Source organism: Saccopteryx bilineata, chromosome 5, assembly GCF_036850765.1.
Source record: "Saccopteryx bilineata isolate mSacBil1 chromosome 5, mSacBil1_pri_phased_curated, whole genome shotgun sequence".
Taxonomy (NCBI): Eukaryota; Metazoa; Chordata; class Mammalia; order Chiroptera; family Emballonuridae; genus Saccopteryx; species Saccopteryx bilineata.
The window spans coordinates 89948292-89969128 of NC_089494.1; the positions used below are offsets into that span (position 1 = coordinate 89948292).

Here is a 20837-nt window from a genome sequence, read left to right on the forward strand (position 1 = left end):
GGAATCGAACAGACAACTTTGGCGTATCAGAACAATGCTCTAACCAACTGAGCTACCTACCTAGTGAGGGCTTATTCTTTCATGTATATCAGTATGGACTCTTGGGTCACTTATACACTATAAGTTATTCATTACTTATAAGTTTATATAAAAAGTGTTATTTGACACTCAAACTTCCCCAGGTCTAATTAGGGGGAGTCCTCCTTCAAGCTGGCTCCTGAAGTCTTCTGACATGGCTCCAACATGCTTTAATCTTCAATCACATTATTATTTTCTGGCATGGAAAAACATTCCAAGATTATCTTTATAATTTCCCAGCCCTAGACCATTTTTCCAAGGGGTCCTGCTTCCTTTCTAAGGAAAATGGTATTTAAAATCAAGATCTACATGCTAAGTATGCCCACTGCTATTGAGTCATTGCATCTAGACTCAGGGAACAGAGTTAGAAAATATGTATGCAATAAATGTATGTACATTCACAGATCAATTATCTATTTCTAACTAACCATTATATTCAAATCTACATGTTTTTCTGATGGCCCTACTCCTTCTGCATTCAAACCCGCTCACTACCTTTACCGTTCTCACCAGTGTCTCTGCTCAGGGCCAATTCTTTTCTTCTAGTTCCAGTGACATATAGTTCTGACCTACTGCCAAATCTCTAGGGAAATAGTTCTCAAACTGCTGCACTTTAGAATTAACTATAGACCTTTATATACCCAAGGATAATTCACAGGTGATTGCTATGTGCAGCCAGACTGAGAATTACTACCAGGAGTTTCCTCTCTTTGCTTCTTCTGGGCCACAGAGGAAAGAAGGCACAGATACTAAGAGTTGTATTTGTAAGGTTAAACATATTAAACATGTATGTTGATTCAAAACTTCCCAGTCAGTGCATTCAGCTTTGCTGGTAACTTAAGACTATCTCATTTAAGAATGTCTTCTGCACACACACACACAAAAAATGTCTTTCAGTACTTAAGCACTCACAAATTAAATATTAGTTTGGTTAATTAAAATTAAATTCTAGACTACCAAGCAAATATTTCAGAAGTCCCTTACTTTATCGTATCTTTAATTTAGTGAGAATAAGAAAGAAAGCAGAGAATCGCTGTTAGCTGTATTCATTTCTGCATATTCCAATGCTTTTCCACATCCTAAACACCTAGGACGGGAGGGGAATATTTATTGTTGACTGCCTTCTCAACTTTCTCATTCGGAAACATAAAACGTGTATGTGAAGGGTAAAACAGTCATTGGTCTCACAACTGAAAACAGAAATAAAAAGACCACTGGGAAAGTAAACATACTACTCTGCAGAGAGAAGGGGTAGGGATTAAGTGTCAGGAAAAAACTGGACTAGTTTTTACATAATGGTGAAGCATCTAAACACAGGAACCTAATTACTAGCAATTTTCAAACTACGCTGGTTAGAAAATAGTGATTTAAGCTATTTAAGAATAAAACAAATTTAAACAGTATGTTGTTTATATATCAATAAATACTTCCAATTTTAAGTACTGCATATCCATCACTAAAACTCGACCAATAATACTTTTTCTTCAAAAGACATTGTAGAAGTCTACATTTTGCAATATATCTAAATTAATTAATTTCTTTTAAAAAGCAATTGGCATTTCAAATTTTTCAGTGATTCGGGTGAATCTTTCCATCCTCATATTCAACAGTCTATAAAGTTTTACTGTATTTACAAACTTATTTCATTCCAGTCTTTCTTAAGACACTAGATTTTCATAAAATATCTTAATTTCCTTAGCTAAGAACTAAAATGCCAAATTGAAAAAAGTCAGCCCGGGTTGGCGAATGCCATCTACACTTGGGAAATCCAAGAAAAGGTTATATAAACTGGTCTGGTTGTCAACCAGTAGGAGAGTTTCTCCTAAAATATACCATCCCTGGCAGCTGTTATGCTTCCCAGCTGTTATAAGAACAGCTGACAAAGACAAGCTTTCAATGTTAGGAGAAAACAGGAATCCACAGAAAATGCTTTGTCTCCAATTATAATTCCTTATGGTTTTTACATTTATATGTTCTTAATCTTTTACAATGTTAGAGAATGTGTTACCATGTGTGGTGTTTACTGCTAATTATGAGAAATGGAAGGCAATGAATGCTCCTCTGAAATAATGCTCTCCTACACCATGTCATTCCACAGCAGGAGCCCCCGTTTCTTTTACTTAAAATCCTGGCTCACATTGCTTCTGAAAGCCAGATGGGGACAAGTTTATCAATTTGAAATCTGACACAACTGACAATTCAGAAAAGAGAAAATTTTCTCTTATTACTTCTGACTGTTGGCAGAACAGGCTAGAAAACGAACCTTCCCCTACTTCCCTGACCTATAAGTAGCTAGAGGCAGTAAAGTCCATTTCTACTTTGCAAGGATTAGAATGTTTTCAAAGGAAATGTAAGCTCTTAAGCTTCCCAAATAAAGGGTATGTATAGAATGTATAGTTTAGTGAAGAAATCAACACTTCCAAGGTACACAAAGACAATTCCTCACATCACTTCAAATGCAAGTCTACAACGGTATAATCAGTAGATTTATAAAGGGCATGGGACTAGATAAAAACTGTATACAACAGGTCAATAGAAGCTACTGAAGAGCAGGATTTCTAACACAAAGCTCAACAATATCATTAGCGTCCCTTTATATTCAAAGTATTCAAAATTATTCAAGTTATTAGCAGAAAAAACACCTTGGTTTTAAATACTATTAAGGCACATTAAATTAAGTCTAATTTGCATATTACCTTTCGAGTTTGCATTTTCTCTGTTCTTCTCCTAAAGGCAACGTAAGGGTCATTGTTAGTAGAGCCATCTCTTTTCTCTTGTTTTATCTGAGGGATGAGGGACGGCCCCCTGCAGTTTTTACGTTTTCTCACCCAGTAGTCGTACACTGCTTTAATAAGGTAATCATCTTCGTTTAGCAGCAGTTTTGCTTCTTGAAGTGTTACAAGCTAAATTAAAAAAAAAAGTATATGTATATATATATATATATATTACCAACTACATGTTAGAAAAATGGAAATCGAAAGTTTAAACTATACCTACAGGACAAAATGTGGTAAGTCTAAGAAATATGACCAAATATCATGATGGCAGAAAACATAATTCAAAGGATTTATTAATAAAATGATTTATTTGAAAATTGATATTTTGCCCTGAGAGGTAGTGAGTACCATCATCACTTAGGATGAATGACAATTGGGAAGAATACAACAGACTTATGCCTAAGGTAAATCTTGGACTGGAAGACATTGAGGTCCTTCAAAATTCTGATAGTCTGCAATTCCACACAGCTGAGGATCTACTAGTTTTCAGTAGTCTCTTAACTTCCTTCTGTGTGTTTATCAACAGAAACTAGGAGATATAGACTTCATTTTTATCTCTCTTCAAAATAAAAGATAAAAATAGGTTGAGGCAAAAGTAGATTTACAGCTGTTCATATGGAAAATAATACAATAATTAATAAAGAATAAAGAACAAACTGTTACACATAATAAACTGTTACACATACTCACAAGTGTAAACCTACTTTTGCCCCACCCTGCATGCTCTAATATATTGCAGCTATATATATAATGCCTGTTTTGAAATTGTAAAAGGACAAACTTTAGAATGTTTCCAGAACTTTCAATACTATGTAATTTTTAATTTCTTGTACCAATTACACATAAAACCAACTCCTCTATATCCAGTTTGGTTATGTACTGGAGAATCTTTGCTGTCAACACTCATTCTGCTAATGACATTGTTACAGCTGCTATGTGACAGTGTCCTATGATGGTTCCCCTAGGAGCCCTGGCATTGGTATCTCAGGGATCTATTCCTTTATCAGTGCAGTGGACAGATTTCAAACTAACAATTGTAAAAATGTGCTTAGTCACGTCTGTTTCCTTACTCCTTATGAAAATCAGATAGGCCAATCAATGTTAGCAGAATGGATTTGGGGTTACACATAATCCATTTACAGTGAACTTCAGAAAAAGATGATGGAGGAGTTTAATCGCTTTTCAGTCTTTTGGGTAAGATCAAGTGTAGATCATGGAGGAGTTTTAGGACTGAAAAGCCTCATCGAACTGATGTTATCTCAATTTTTTTACTTTTATCATTTTAGACATTAAGATTAATTTCAAAACAGGTTGTGTTATCTCCTAAGAAATGTTTCCCTAGAACTTGGAAATGAAGAGAAAAATTTTCTCGCTCAAATTATAAGATCAACATAAAAATTGATCTGTTGGTTTTATGAAGTCCTCTGAAGAAGGCATAATTTATATTGGTATAACTTCATGGAATAAATGCAATGATTATTTGGACTTCCAGTCCTATGATGGCTATTACTAGGGCTCATTAGGTGGTTTTTATATAGTTTCACTTCTTATATATTATAATTTGATCAGAGAATATATTGATAATGTAAACTCAAGTATTCTAGTCCACGTAACAATTACATTTAGTACATTAAAATTGTAAGTGGCCTGACCAGGCGGTGGCACAGTGGATAGAGCGTCGGACTGGGATGCGGAAGACCCAGGTTTGAGACCCCAAAGTCGCCAGCTTGAGCACGGGTTCATCTGGTTTGAGCAAAGCTCACCAGCTTGAACCCAAGGTAACTGGCTTGAGCAAGGGGTTACTCGGTCTGCTGTAACCCCACGGTCAAGGCACATATGAGAAAGCCATCAACGAACAACTAAGGTGTCACAACAAAAAACTGATGATTGATGCTTCTCATCTCTCTCCGTTCCTGTCTGTCCCTATCTATCCCTCTCTCTCTCTCTCTCTCTCTGTAAAATAAACAAATAAATAAAATAAAATAAAAAATAAAATAAAATTGTAAGTGTCTGTTCTTTGGTTTTTATCAATGTCGCAGTACAGTCAGCTTAACTACATCAGAGAGGCTGAAAATCTGGTCTCTAAAGTGGAGGGGCCCTGGCTGGTTGGTTCACCAGTAGAGTGTCAGCCTGAAGTGTGGAAGTCCGGGCATGCAGGAGAAGCAACCATTTGCTTTTCCACTCCTCCTCCCTCCCTCATCCCCCTCTGCAGCCAAGGCTTGAATAAGCAAGTTGTCCTGGGCACTGAAGATGGCTCCATGGCCTTGCCTCAAGTGCTAAAATAGCTTGGTTGCTGAGCAACAGAGCAGCAGCCCCAGATGGGCAGAGCATCAGTCCCAGATGGAGGTTGCTGGGTGGATCTTGGTCGAGATGCATGCAGGAGTCTGTCTTTGTCTCCTTGCCTCTCACTTGATTGACTAAATAAACAAATAAATAAATAAAGTGGAAGGCCAGAGACCAAAGCAAAGAATCAATATTTCTAAACACCAACTTAAAATGGACACCTTCCTACTATTAGCTGAATTTCTCTGAAATGGTGATGCATGCCCCTGAAGTCTACAAGAAAAATAGTAGAATAAGAATCAAGCTCTTTGGATCTAATAAAATTCCACCTCATGCTGACAGCACCATAGCATCACGAGCAGCTTTCCTCTGCTCTGGAGACCAAAGGAAACAATGCTGTGCTTATGCTACATGTGCTTTAGCTGCTTGGGCGCTGTGCTTCTGATAAAACTTCCCAACCTTCGCTAATTAAATAAAAAACTTAATCTAATCTTAGATTGTGGAAAAGGATTTGGGATCTTTCCCATCAACCAGCAGAGCAGTAGTGAGTTTCTTTATATAACAACACTATTAAAATAACACTGCTTCCTATCCTCTTGCTGGAGGCACTAGTTAAAACACTGCCTCAGAGTTCCTCCTCTGGTGCTCAGATTTGCTCCTACTGGAAGTACCCACCTGCCTGGTTGTGAAGTACCCTCTTTGTAGCCTAGGTTAGAAGAATTCAATACACTGTTTACAGTTAAACATCCTGATATTTCTTTCCAGTATTAATTGTATTTTCTTAGTTGACTGTGGTTTTTATGTTGCTATAAGGCAAATTTTTACTTTATTGAATATCTTGGTTTTAATCATTCAGTAAAAATTATGTGTAGCTATTCTAAACCAATTATAGTATCTCTCCATCACCATTATCATGGTGACAGCCTCAATTTGAATGGGCAAGAACTACCTACAGATAAAGTAGTCCCAAATTATGTCACATGATTAAAAACCCACAAAATCAGAATTCTACTTTTGAACCTCAGGAAGAAGTTCTGCCATTTGGACTTGTCTTCTAGAAAGTAGAAACTAGTATTTAACTGGCAAAGAGTCTAGGGTAAAATCATTATTCCCGGAACAGCTCTGACTTGTTTAATTTGCTCACTTTGAAGGCTCAGGAATAATTAAAAGTTATTCTGCCATATGGTCTTTTCTTCTAGACTGCAACTAACTCCATGAAGACAAGGATCATTTGGTGTGTTTTATATACAAAACTCATGATCTAGCAATGTCACTAAATATATTTTAAATGTATAAATGAATAAATTACATGTAAAAATTAATGACTTTAGATATAAAAGTAAATTAAGCAATAATGAATTAATAATCAATTACTATAAGCCCATCATTGTGTTACAGGTTCTGAAAAAGATAAGTAAAAATAAAATTTAAGATAAATGCACTTCCTAAAGAAACTTACAATATGGAAAAAAAAGTAATCTAAGACAAAATACCAGTTAAACAATATGAGAACAATGTAAGAACTTTGGAACTGAGTATTAGCGCAGTAAGATATAGGACAAGAGTCAGAAGAGCACTATCTGGGAATGCCTGCAGTGGTAGCTTATAGAACAGGAATAAATTGAGAGGACAGATACTGAAGAAAACAGCAACAAATAAGATGTCGAGGAGCAGTGGGAGAGGAGATAAAGACAACAGCATCAGGTAACGTGGAGGTCAAAAGCACTAACACTACAGGAATATTAAGTAGGATACAGGCTGAAGAGAGGCTCCTGGATGACAACTGGAAAGCCACTCCCTGGTGGACTGTAAGCAATTTCTATAAACTGAGTCGTGCTAGCTAATTATTTGAAAATTTAACTGTGACAGAAAAAGGGGAAACATCAGGTGGTAGTTTGTTAAGAAAGACTGTCAAATATAGCAACCCTTAGCACATTTTTGGGCAAAGAGAAAGATGCAGAAATGACAAGAGAAAACTGAAAATGAAATATTCAAGAAATATACAGATATAAAAGGGAGAGTTAAAAACTTAGGGACTAAAAGAAAGGAATAAAAAACACATGATTCCGGGTTTTGGGAGTCACTAGAGAGATAAGGATACCCTACAGGATCATCTGGAGTTAAAGAGTAAATGAAAATTTGGAAAGATTATTAAGAGGTCTGTAGACCATCTAGGTGGAAATGCCAACAGGCACATGAATAAAAAAAAAAGATAACCCTGGAGCTTGAGAAAGAGGTCAAGACTAAAAGGTTATGTATTGTTACACCCACAAAAATGCTTTCTGAAATGTTATCAGCCCAAAACACATAGGTTAAGAATACCAACAAACCCTGGTGTTTGCAGCTGAATAAAATCTGGCAAAAGAAAATGAGAAGGAATGGTCATGGAAGAGAATAAGAAATACTAAAAGGGAATGATTTGTATTCTGAAGACCAAAGATGATGACAGTCAAGAAATATGGAGAGTTCAAATTAAAGGATGGGGATTGAAAAATAATCACAGCATTTAGCAACAGGAGTTTTCAATAATGACTTCATTACAGTAACCCTCACAGAATGCTGGGGCAGAAATCTGCCCCCGTCTATCTTTTATGTCTTTCTCTACTAGCCTAATAAGTATTGGTTTAACCACAAACCTGATTCCTTGCCCTTAAATCTGGTACTATGCTAGTCCTCAGTAAGGAAAAAAAAAGAAATCCAGGAATCCATAGATCAGGGACTTGGGATGGGAACAGCTTTTTGGTATCTTTAATCCTTGGTTCTAATAACAGTACCACTGTCTAGTTCCTAGAAAGACCCTTCCCTTCATCTCCACTGTTGAAAGCAGGTGCATGCTGTATCACGCAGAGCCTAACCAGCTGCTTGAGGGCCTAGAAGCTTGTCACCAAACAAAGAGAACTAAAACAGAATAATGATGATTACATATCATTAATTGTACTTTTTATATGCTTTTTATCTCGCCCCTACTCAGAAAAAACGTTGCACATCCTGAGAACTTTTGTCACCTCTTCTGTTCACCCAAGAACTTAAGTATTACTGACTGAATGAAAGAAAGCAAATTACAGAACAAAGAGTTGGCAGCTTCTGATAATATCACTTCAGCCACCCTGAGTAACTTGTGAGCAATCATGGAAAACAGTAGAAATAATAAAAGACTAATCAAATCCAAGATTGCTAAGAAAATTTTTATATAAAGAAAAATTTAGACTGTATCTGCCTCCAGTGAACTAAATCCTACAAAAACTGTGAGCACTAACTATAATAAATATCAATATAATAATTAAAATAAAATTTCAATTTAAAAAGACACATATTTTCAAAAATCCAATTAAGTTGCATTTTACAAAATTCAGTTTTCAATGTACTTCTTTGGATAGTACACTTCATACTACTTTCCATCAAAATGCAGGGGAAAGACTGGTAGAAAGGTTAAATATCCAGCAAAGTCATTTTACAATGCAAAAGTTTAGAAATGTTTAGAAATAGTTACCAGCTATTTGGCTGGTAAGGCCTCAAGAATTCAGAGGACTTAAAATGGGACTTGAGGAAAATTAATAAATTTGCATGTACAATCTAATGAAAAGTTTTTACTGTCTATTTTTAAAAGTTGTAACCTCTTGCTACATTCATAACAATTAGCTTATTAATATATCACATGGGTATAACAATCATTTTTAAAGATACTTTATTTTTAAAACAATTATGATACTGACACATGATCATTACAGTAAATTTGGAAAACAGAAAAACTAAATAAAAAGCATAAAAACCACTAATAATTCTGTTACTTAACTATAACCATTGTTGGCATTTTGTTGGACTTCCTTGTTCTTTCATTCTATGCACAAGTATAAACCTCAGAGTTTTCTATTTAATTTTATATCCTGATTTTGAAATCTAACATAAAATGAGCAATTTCCTCTGGCATTAGATATCATTCAAAATAATGATTTTGAATGACTGTATGACATTCTGCCATAAAGACAACTTGTAAGTTATTCTGAACATCATTATTTAAAATTGTTTGACATTTTCACTAATTATTTTTTTTGAGTATAATTCCTAGAGGTAGAATTACTAAATCAGAAGGTTTAAACATTTTATACATGACATACGTTGCCTAATTACTTTCCAGAAAGACAGTATCATTTTAAATTCTCTATACCATACAAAGGCCATCAAAGAAAAATTCTTTTTACTTTGTGAATAATTTTCCTTCACTTAATATTTTAAGTAATATATAAATAAGTAAAACTAAAATACATTTAAAATAATAAGAGTACCTTAATAAAAATCTGAGTAATTGAAAAAGATTTGGTATGATGTCTGCCTTAGAGACCCAACCAAACAAATTTAGTTACTGAAGCATCAAAAAGGCAGCCCTATGAAAAGGATGAATAAGATATTATAATGTAACTAGTACTATTTTTATATCCAAACGATAAAAACGTCAGACTAGTACTCTTCATAGTCCCATTCAAAGGAATTATGCTTATTCAGTTCCAGAAATACTGTAAATAGAAATTCTAGGATGTCAGAAAAAGTAATTCAAAAGATAGTAAAATGCAATAATATACTTAGGTATAAAGAAAATGTAAAATAAAGCTACTATTCAGATTAATTTTAAGACAAAAGAAATTTTTTACAATGTACAGTACCTGATTAGAACTGGCTTTTTCAAGTCTGTCAATCATAATTTCAAATTGCAAAGGCTTAATTTCCATTTTTCTGTTAAGTCTATTTAATAAGGTCTCATCTTCTGAATCCATATCATAATCTGGTTGCTCGTTGTCTAGATTAAAGGCTAGAAAAGAAAAGAAAAAGTCTTCACATTGAGGAAAAAATATAGTTATATAGTATTTATATTTGACCACAGAACACTCCTAAACTATAATGCACTGACCAAAAAGGAATGCATGAGCAGACATCTAAAAATTGGTTTCAAACAAAGCGAACAATGAAAACAATAAAATAAAATTTTAATTCATATGATTTTAAAAAGTTTAATAAAAGCAGTAAAAAAATATTTTAAAAGTAAAGCTTCAACAATATATGCTGAAATATAAAGTAGCAATATAAAAATAGGTAATACATATTTATCAACATGGTAATTTGGTAACAAAAAATAGCATTTCAAATCATTAAAAGATAAAACATTATGAAAGGGGTGAGGGGAGTGCTGGCATGACAGATTAATAATAGACTAGTTATCTTAAAAAAATTAAGTTTTGATTTCTGCTGCCCTCCTAATACCAAATAAATGATATATTCAACAAAATTTTATAGTAAAAATTAAAACAAATAAAAATACTAAAAGAAAATGCGAGGGGAAATGTATGGGCAGGTACAAGGCTTAGAAATCATAAAACAATTGATTAAATAAATGCAAATACTATAATGATAGCATGTTTTACTCATCAGATAGACTGAGATCTAAAACTTGATGATAAACTACTCTGCAATGAATTGGGGGGAAGAGGCCTTCTCCAACACTGTGAGAAGAAGACTGTCAAGTTGTATTTAGTTCCTATTTCTAGAAATTTTATCTGATAAACACAGAGACAAAGACACAGAAATAAGAGTATTAGGTATGACACTGTAAGAAGTAAAAAATATAAAACAAGCAATATATTGGAAAAATAAATGATGGCTTGTACATAAACTGAAGCCCTGAGAATCAATGACAATGATGTACTTATATGAAATAAAACCAATCTTCGTGAACATTAATAGAAAAAACTAAAGGTTCAGAACAGGGTATACAGTACACTATGTTTTTAAAAGGGTAAGGAGTGTGTGTGTGTCTTCTTATAAATACACAGAATATTTTCAAAAAATACTGGTAATACTCCACTTTTAGCAGGAGTTCAAAGATGATGGAGAGACTTTAAACTTTCTTTTTTCCTTTTAACCGTCTCCTTCATTTTAAATATAAAGCATCTTAAGATTTAAAAATAAAGAATTTAAAGCATGTATATGAATTTTTGAATTATTTAGATATAAAGGAGGAAAAAAATTAACATGCCACAAAGTATGTGTTAAAATCACATGTCAAGATTTAGCACCAGGCAATAAAAAAGATACCAATCACAATGTTCTGGCATTCTCAGATTCAGCAGGACATCTTAAAGGTAGTTTATAACACAGTAACACAAACAGAGATGTATATTTATATAATTTTAGTAAAATCAGCCCCCAACTACAGAGAGTACTGATGGTCATAAGGTATTTAAAGGCAAAAATAACTGATTATATAAAGCAAATAACTATATTGCAAAAATCTGAACTGTGGTTTAATAAAATTGCACCACATAATAAAAACAACAAAACCAAAAACAAATGTTAGCCAATACTTAAACCTTATATAGCACTCAATATGGGCCTGGTGGTGTTCAAAGTGCTTTGATACACACTAAATTGTCACAACTACACTAAGTTGGTAGTATTTTTATCTTCTAATAAGTCTTTATTTTTTATTTTTATTTTAGTGAGAGGAGGGGAAGCAGAGACAGACTTCTGAATGCACCCCAGCCGGTATGCACCTGGCAAGCTCTCTAGGGGGCGATGCTCGGCCCATTAGAGAGAAGCAAGAGGGGGAGGGGCTGAGAAGCAGATGGACACTTCTCCTCTGTGTCCTAACCAGGAATCGAACCTCAAACATCCACAGGCCTGGCCGACGCTGACGCTCTACAACTGAGCCAACCAGCCGTGGCGAATCTTATATTCTAAAATCTATAAAAATTTTTATTTTATTTAACTTGTATTACATAGTACAAAATAAAGTTAATAAATCAGAGACATTACAGCTATTCATGAATAACACATTATTTTGTAAGTACGATTCATTTAAAATAGTCCCCAAAATAAAATTTTTTTCCTTATCTTGAAATAGTTTTTATTATGTAATTAGCAATACTTCATAAATATTATGCTTTAAAAATATCCACTCTGTATCAAATTCAATGACAGATGATACGTACCCCTAAAACTACGTAGATCAGTCAGTGGTTTTCAACCTTTTAACATTTGGGGACTGGTGAAATCACCCTGCTCATAAATGAATTTAACTAAGATCCTTGGGTCTATAATCTTCAAACAACATCAAGGTGGCTAACTTTTTCTCAGATTGGCACAAAATTTCTGATGGACTGGTCTACAGACTGGGGATTGAAAACCACTGATGGAAATCAGTAAAAATTACTCTACCTGGAAAGTGATGTTGTTTTTGTAAATTCACAGAGTGCCAGTCAATGATCTGCCTTTAGTCCACAGACTAACAACAAATAAGGAAGTCAGGTACCTGATACAACTAGAAGACAGTTTAGAGGAAGATGGGTTTTAAAAAATGTTGAGCAGCATTAAACCAATATACTGAAATTCTAAGTTAAATACAAGTTTTTGAAAGTTCAAATCAAGGCTAAATGCAAATGTCACATGACTATCTTTTACAACCGTATCTTATCTACAGCTCTTATTGTGCCACTTCCCACCTGTTCTGTGTTTTTATACTATTCTTACAAAACAGTAAGCAGTGCCCTAGCTTCTGAGGAAATAGTTAGAAATATTGATAGAGTACTGATAGGTCTCAAAATATTTTACACAAGAACCAGGGCAAGCACTGTAAGTTTTCTGATGCTACCATTTCTCTTTCCATTCAAAAACTAAACAATAATTCGATTTCAGATTCAGGTATTCTGCTGCTTCTGAACATCTATACAGTTTTATCTGTACCTTTCTTTAACCACAGATGATATTAATCTCTCCTACCAGACAAGAAAACCAAATTCTTTAAAAGCAGTGATTACTTCAGTCACACTTTTATACTCCCTGCACAGCACATAAAGAAAAAAAAAGTGGGTAATAAAAGCTGTTGAATAAAAACCAGATTTCTTAAATATAAGAGATTCTTTTAAACTATAAGCTGAATACATTCTGCTTGTAAGTTTTCAATATCTTATTTTTTGAAACCCAGAAGGCTATTTCCTGTTAAAAAAGCAATCTTACAAATACTGAGTTAGTTTCACAAGCCAGTCCACCAAACAAAACAAGTAAAACAATTCCTTTCAACACCCCCCACCCCCAAATAAAAGAGAAGGAGGCAGGCAGAAGGTTGAAATTTCTTGATGTAGTTGGTCAACAGAATAAAGATACAATCAAGGTTAAGGGCAGTAAGAGCATGTGTCTGTGTATATGTGTAGACAACTTCTTGTGATGAAGTTAATTGAGCAATAAAAAATTATAAAAGAAAAATGAGGGGATGGCTCCTTGGCCTCTGCCCCAGGCGCTAGAGTGGCTCTGGTTGCGCAGAGCGACGCCCCGGAGGGGCAGAGCATCGCCCCCTGGTGGGCAGAGCGTCTGCCCCTGGTGGGCGTGCCGGGTGGATCCCGGTCAGGCGCATGCGGGAGTCTGTCTGACTGTCTATCCCCGTTTCCAGCTTCACAAAAATACAAAAAAAAAAAAAAAAAAAAAAAAACCAAACAAAGAAAAATGAGGGAACTAGATAGATAGAGTGTACAATCACTATGCCACGGAAAAAGGAAGTAGGAAGGAAAGGAGATCAAAATGTTCCATAGCATGGCTACCACTGCTCAGGGAAATTTGGCTGCTTTCTGAGAGGAGGAATAACTTTCTGTGTAGGTAAAGAAGTGAGTATACCCTGCTATTTGAATATATAAGGAGGTATTTTCATGTTAACTGGTTATAGCTTAGAGACTATATAGAACAGAGTTGGTCTAAAATTAGATGGTAGAAAAATATTACTTCTAGTTAAAAGTAACTTTCAAAGTCCCTTAGATTGCCTTTTTTCTGGATATATAGGGTGGGGCAAAGGTAGGCTTACAGTTGTGAGTACATGAAACAAGTTTATTCTTATATTATTTATTAATTATTGTATTATTTTCCATATGAACTGTACACCTATATTTGCTCTACCCAGTATTCATATGCAAGTGTCTAACAAGTACAGCTATCTAATGGAATAAAAATAAAATCCATGAGAAAAGAAAAATATAAGAAACTTTCCCAGAGCTAATAATGTCAAGAAGTTTTCAGATTAAAAGGCGTTTACTAACCATGGTACAAGTGAGTGTCAAGCAATTCAATGCGGCACATAATGATGAGCCAGTTACTCCCTGTGACTTCATAATATTAATATAAATATGAATTAATATTACTACTACACAATAATATGCCTATTATGTGTTGTATATTAACGGGTAACATTTGTTCCCCACATTTCCACTCAAATCTCCAGGAGGAAAAAGGATAGGAAGAATACTTAGGAGAATCTAATCAGCTCAGTATCTTCACAAGTGTATAATCCTTCGAGGTCCCTCCTTCCTTTGGAAAGACTGTATTCTAGTCAGCCCTCTATTATGGGGCTCATTCTGCCCCTGTATGGGAGACCTGCTCTGTCAGTAACCAGCCAGTGGAGTGGTCAAGTTTGTCTAATTCAAGGGTCTGACTGTCCGTTGAGGCCATATCTACGTCTTGCATTCCAACACTTGCTATGATTAAACTTTACATGTCTATACCTGTTTCTCAATTAGTTCCAAAGTAAAATGGGAAAGAAATATAATTTACTACTCTTCTAAGCCCCATGATAGGCTATATAACAATTTTATAAGTGGCTTATGCTTTCTTTTTTGGCTCCAGAACATTCTATCTCTATACTTCAGTTTCCATCATATTCAACAGCCAGTTGATTCCACTTACCCTCTTCTCTTTGATTATTTACATAACTAGGATGCAATAGCTCATGTAGCATATGTAAGTACTCTCTGACACACTGACTGTAAGTCGAAGCTAAAGCTTTAAATTCAAGGCTTTGTAAATACAAAATAAACAGATAATTTCCCTACCTTAATTCTCTGAATTTACAACTCTTTACATAAAACTGTCTCCGCATTTATGGATGTTAATCATTGTGTCTATCTTTTCGGGTTTTCTGATGCCATGTTTCATACCATGCAACATTGCATTCCAAGGGGAACTGTACAATAGATGAGTAATTTACCCTCAAACGGCCAAACTTTAAGAGATCGCTGACCTATGAAATGCTTCAAGGCTTATTAAAGCACCCCTGGGTCAGATTTCCTCTAACAGAAATGTGACCACAAATATGGTTTCTGCTTAAATAAATCAGAATGAATACATATCTGTCTTGAAATCCCCACAAAAGCAAAGCAATTATTTTCTCCCAAATGTCATTTATCATCAGATGTGATGGGAACGAACAGGTAAGAATTATCAATTAAATTTTCATACCTATACTACACACAGATTAGTAGACAAAAGAACACAATTATAAATGGTGACAGAAAGACACAAGAAGAGAACTCCCCTACCCAAAGACTTACAGAGATTTGAAATTAACAGTTTCTGAAAGAGAGGATAGGACACGTTTGAAAACAGGAAGGCTGGATAAATATCTTTATATGAAAATTAGACCATGCCCTGGCCAGATAGCTCAGTTAGTTAGAACATCACCCCTAAGCACAGAGGTTGCTGGTTCGATCCCTGGTCAGGGCATATACAGGAACAGACTGATGTTCCTGTTTTTCTAAAATCAATAAATATTTAAAAAGAAAAGAAAGGTAGGACCTTCCCCTCATCCAGTATATCTAGACAACTACTTTTCCTTGCAAATGGTAGAAGATTGAACTTAATCTGTAAAGGTTAATCCAGAGAGCAAGTAGATTCTAGAGTACAAGGCATGCTGAAGGAAATTATAAGGCTTCATACCAATGTTGAGTGCAAGTCTACAGGTTAAGCCATGAACTCTCCCAACATTGCCATCCTATTACCCCATTCCCATCCTCCAACTCAACTATAAAAACAAAAACAGGTTTCATTTGGAAAACTGATCAATCTCCCCAAAGCATCAAGAGATAAATGACCTTACTCAAATATAAACAGTCAAGTCATCCAAAGATTTGAGAAAAGACAGTAAACAAACACATATTAAAAATAAATAAAAATTAAAAACTCAGGAAATAAAGACAATGTAAGGGGAAGAATCCTCATAGTACTGCATCCATGAAACAAGAACAGAAACAGGATGCTATAGAAAAGAAATTATGTAGACATAATAAAAAATAAAACTATATTAGCAAAAAAACAGAGAACAGCAGATTCTCAATAGCAACATTAAGTTAGAACACAACAGCATAATAATATTCAAAATTCTGAAGGATAAAACTTTCCACCCAGCTAACCTATCAAGTATGAGACTAAAAGAAATATAATTTCAGACAGACATGGCCTCAAAAATTTTTGCCTTCCACACACTCTTTCTTAGAAAGCCAACGGAAGGTGTGCTCCATTAGAATGGAGTAAATCCAAAAGGAAACAAGCATGAAAGCAAACACGAGAGAAGCAAGGATATTCCCAAGACAATGGATGATAAACAAGCAGTATGCCTAAAAGCAAAATGAATGGTTCCAAGAAAAAAAATGCCCACGGGAGAAATAAAACTGACGGATTATCTGACTGAACATATTAGAAGAGTTATAACTTCTGTGGGAGAATTTGTGGTGACTTAATCAAAGGTATATTAAAATAGGAAGCAGAAGAAAAGATAAGAAAGTTGTCTCCTTTGAAAATAAAAACCTAAACAAGAAAGGACATGTAGTAACTGTTAAGCTATTAATATTTACAGAATAATACTGTTTCAGCTGTTAGTATTTGCAAAGTGATAATACTGCATACACTAGATACTGATTTAATAATGTAATTATAGCCAAAATACGGGACACCGAAAGTGTGCCAAAGAGAGAAGTTTTAAATAGCTAAAAGTCAAAAGATAATATATTTTTTAAAAATTCAAAGACAGTTATATAAACCCACTATTTAGAGATATGAAGATAAAAATATAAAAATAAACAAAGAATTTGAAGTTAGCTGTCTGTTAGAATGGGGAGGAAACAGCCCTTTTTAAGAAAATTCAACTAAGCCTAATGATACATGTATCGCTTTGATTTTTTAAAATGTGATTTAAAAAACCTTAAAGAGAGGCCCTGGCCGGTTGGCTCAGTGGTAGAGCATCGGCCTGGCGTGTAGAAGTCCTGGGTTCGATTCCCGGCCAGGGCACACAGGAAAAGCGCCCATCTGCTTCTCCACCCCTCCCCCTCTCCTTCCTCTCTGTCTCTCTCTTCCCCTCCCGCAGCCAAGGCTCCATTGGAGCAAAGATGGCCCGGGCGCTGGGGATGGCTCCTTGGCCTCTGCCCCAGGTGCTAGAGTGGCTCTGGTCGCAACAGAGCGACACCCCGAAGGGGCAGAGCATTGCCCCTGGTGGGCGTGCCAGGTGGATCCCGGTCGGGCGCATGCGGGAGCCTGTCTGTCTCTCCCCGTTTCCAGCTTCAGAAAAATACAAAAAATAAAAAAATAAAAAAAACAACAACCAAAAACCTTAGAGAGAGAGAGAGAGAGAGACAATAAGAATGTTAATGATAGGAGCAAAGAGGTGAAAACATACCATTTACAATATGGCCCATGAAGACCCAAGCTGTAAAGTAATAGAAACTAGGAGGACAAAAGGAAAAGAATTCCAGTTCCAGTTAGTTTACAGGCATTAACAATGCTTAAACTAATTCCACCTTTTTTTTTTTGCTTTAGTTATATGAGTGATCAAAAATCTTACAATCAAAAGTACTCATTTAAAACAATGTGCCCTTTGCAAAAAAGTTTCCATGAGGGTCAATACAATTTATCTAAAGTTTTTTAAGTTTTAAGCAGAACTTAGTTGTTCCTTTGATCTGTATGTAGCCTTAAACATTTCCAGTTAGCTGTAAGTAGCTTAATAAAACCTTAATTCAGTTGTTGCTTGAAAGTACTGTAAATTACAACTATTTGTTACAACGCTTTGATGCAATTCTTACTATATCTAAATATAGGCTTTATAATACTTTAATCTTCACAAAGCACTGAAAGACATAGTACTTGTATTTTCCTTTTGTACATGGTGAAACTGAGATTTTAGAGGTGTTTTAATTACTTTGCACCAGGTGACATACCACATTTTTCCATTTACAAGATGCACCCCTTTTTGAAAAATTTAAGGTCTAAAAACTGGGTGTGTCTTATACAGTGGTTGTAGATTTTTTTACTTCATTTACCGTTTTGTGCAATGTATATGAAGACAGTGACTTGTCACCAGACACAGATGAGGACAAGCTAATGGATGGAAGTTTTGACAGTGATGAAGAGTTGAATGTATTTTATGATGAATAAAACTTGAGTTTAATAATTTTATGGAATACATTTTTTTTCCTAATTTTGGGCCCCAAACTTAAGGTGTGTCTTATACACGCGAGCGTTTCATACATAGGGAAATACTGGTAGACAGAATTTGAACCCTAGTCTGTTGGACTCAGGAGTCCATGCTGTTTTCCCTTTACTCCAACTAGCCTAAAAGGAGTGCATTTATATCTTCTCCTAGTCTGTTGTTTATGTTTCAGTCTTTTGGGATACGGAAATTTCAAGTGTTAATCGAGTGCAATGTATAATATCAATCTTTCCTTTACTGTTTCTGCTCTTTGCCTTAAAAAAAATCTTTCTCTTTAGGTCATGAAATTATCCTCACATTTTTCCTCCTAAAAATGTTGACATTTTGCTATTAATACTTATTCCTCATTTTTATGTTTTTCAATACAGATAACCACTGTTCCAGCACTATTTATGAAATATTTCAATCCGTTCCCCACTGAGTTGTAGTGCCTCTTTGGTCATGTGTCAAATTTCCACACATGCGTGGTTGGGTATTTTCTAGGTACTGCCCACCATGAAAGCTGGAACTCCACTAGTGGGCGGGAGAGACCAGGTTGACCAGCACTGCAAAAGGGGGCAGTTTTTATAAAAAGGTTCACCATCATGGTTCTAGGATCTCTTTTTCTTTCACTGGTGTATTTACCAATCTTTAAATAAAAGATTAATATCCCAAACCATAAAAATTTTAAAAATAATTAACTAAAGAAGAGGGAAGAAACAGAATGGGGTACACAAACAAACAAAAAATAACAACTAGACTTCTTTGCCTATACCTTGCTCTATAGATAGGACTTTAGAACCATATACAGGGGGTCCTGGGGTTACAACACAGTTCCATTCCTACGACAGTGACATAACCCAAATTTTGGTGTAGGTCGAAACACACCCTAGCCCAGTGGTTCTCAAAGTGTGAGCCCTAGAAAATTTCCAGGTCCTATGGTATTCCAGAGAAATATGTGCCTGTTGTGGACCAAAAAACCAACAGGGTTTTTGGAGTTTAGATTTTTGGGGGACAGAGGTGTGGGAAATTGGCTGTAAGCTGACAGTCTGCCCAACCCCCCACCTCACTTGCCTGATTAGGTTGCAAAAGGCTGTTAAGCTGTGGTGCTGGATTGTTTATACCTACCCCCCATACTCCTCAGAAAGACTGGAGGCAAGTTTCTTCTATCCTTTGTTTGGTGTAAAGTTAAGATGATATGTATGGCAGGGGTTTTCTGCACTTGGTAAAATTCTTAGGCTGCCTTGGAAACATGATCAAAGATCTCACTGATTTGCTAATGGCCCATTTTGCCCTATAAATAAAGCAAAATGTGGCTTTGGGTCGCGCTTTGTTCTTGCCAGTAGCAATTACAGGGCCCTCCCGACCCTGCATTTTCTTAATTCCGCACTGTTCCCACTCGGGACCTGAAATTATTAGCTGCGCTGGTTCGCAGCTTGTGCCCAGATATAAAAATAAATAGTTACTCTATTATACCATTTCATTACAGAAATACCGCTCTTTTTGTTAACACATCATTATTATATTATTTTTAGATAAATACACCCAAACAAAATGGATAGATTTCTCAAAAAGCATGATATTGAAGAATCCGATTCTGGAAGTGAGCAAAAGTTAAGTGTAAATAAAACAGGACTTGAAGGCTGACAGGCAGAATTTAATTTATAGCATTTTCCATCACTTAACAATACAATTGGATTAGAAACCCATTCATGGAAGCTTCAAGTGATTTTGGTTTAACATTAACAGAAGAAGAACCGGCAGCTATGTCCACTGATCATGGATTGATGATTAAACATAAGGAATTGTTTTTTGAAGCCTTTTGGATTTCTATAAAAGAAGAATATGTGGCAATATCTTAAAAAGCTTTGAATATTTTACTACAATTTTCAACATCCTACTTATGTGAATTAGGATTTTCTACCCTCAACACAATTAAGAGTAAAAAGAGAGAAATTCTTCAATGTATTGATGAGGAAATGAGAGTTTGCCTTTCAAATATATGCCCAAATATTGAAGAAATTGCTAGGACACATCAGGCTCATGTTTCTCATAAACACAAGAATGAAAAAACTTAACACATTCATGCCAGGACCTGCCGAAATTACTAAATCTTATTAAGAATGTATCTATCTATATATAAAAAGATAACATTTTTGTTGTTTTTTAAATTTTTTAACCCCTCTTTTTTATGAATTCTTTTTTTTTTTGGATTTTTCTGAAGCTGGAAACGGGGAGAGACAGTCAGACAGACTCCCGCATACGCCCAACCGGGATCTACCTGGAACGCCCACCAGGGGGCGACGCTCTGCCCACCAGGGGGCGATGCTCTGCCCCTCCGGAGCATCGCTCTGTTGCGACCAGAGCCAATCTAGCGCCTGGGGCAGAGGCCAAGGAGCCATCCCCAGCCCCGGCTATCTTTGCTCCAATGGAGC

At 35.4% G+C, this 20837-nt stretch overlaps 1 protein-coding gene across 2 annotated transcripts in view; it reads right to left on the bottom strand.

Annotated features, from left to right (window-relative positions):
- EPC2 (enhancer of polycomb homolog 2) overlaps nt 1-20837 on the bottom strand; it is a 132168-nt gene that overhangs the window by 29220 nt on the left and 82111 nt on the right. The window contains exons 3-4 of one of the 2 annotated variants that reach the window (XM_066280407.1): nt 9797-9942; nt 2775-2981 (exon numbers count right to left, since the gene is read on the bottom strand). In XM_066280407.1, coding sequence (XP_066136504.1) covers nt 2775-2981; nt 9797-9942 — 353 coding nt within the window. The remainder of the gene's footprint in view (nt 1-2774; nt 2982-9796; nt 9943-20837) is intronic. The other variant, XM_066280408.1, reaches the window with a different exon arrangement.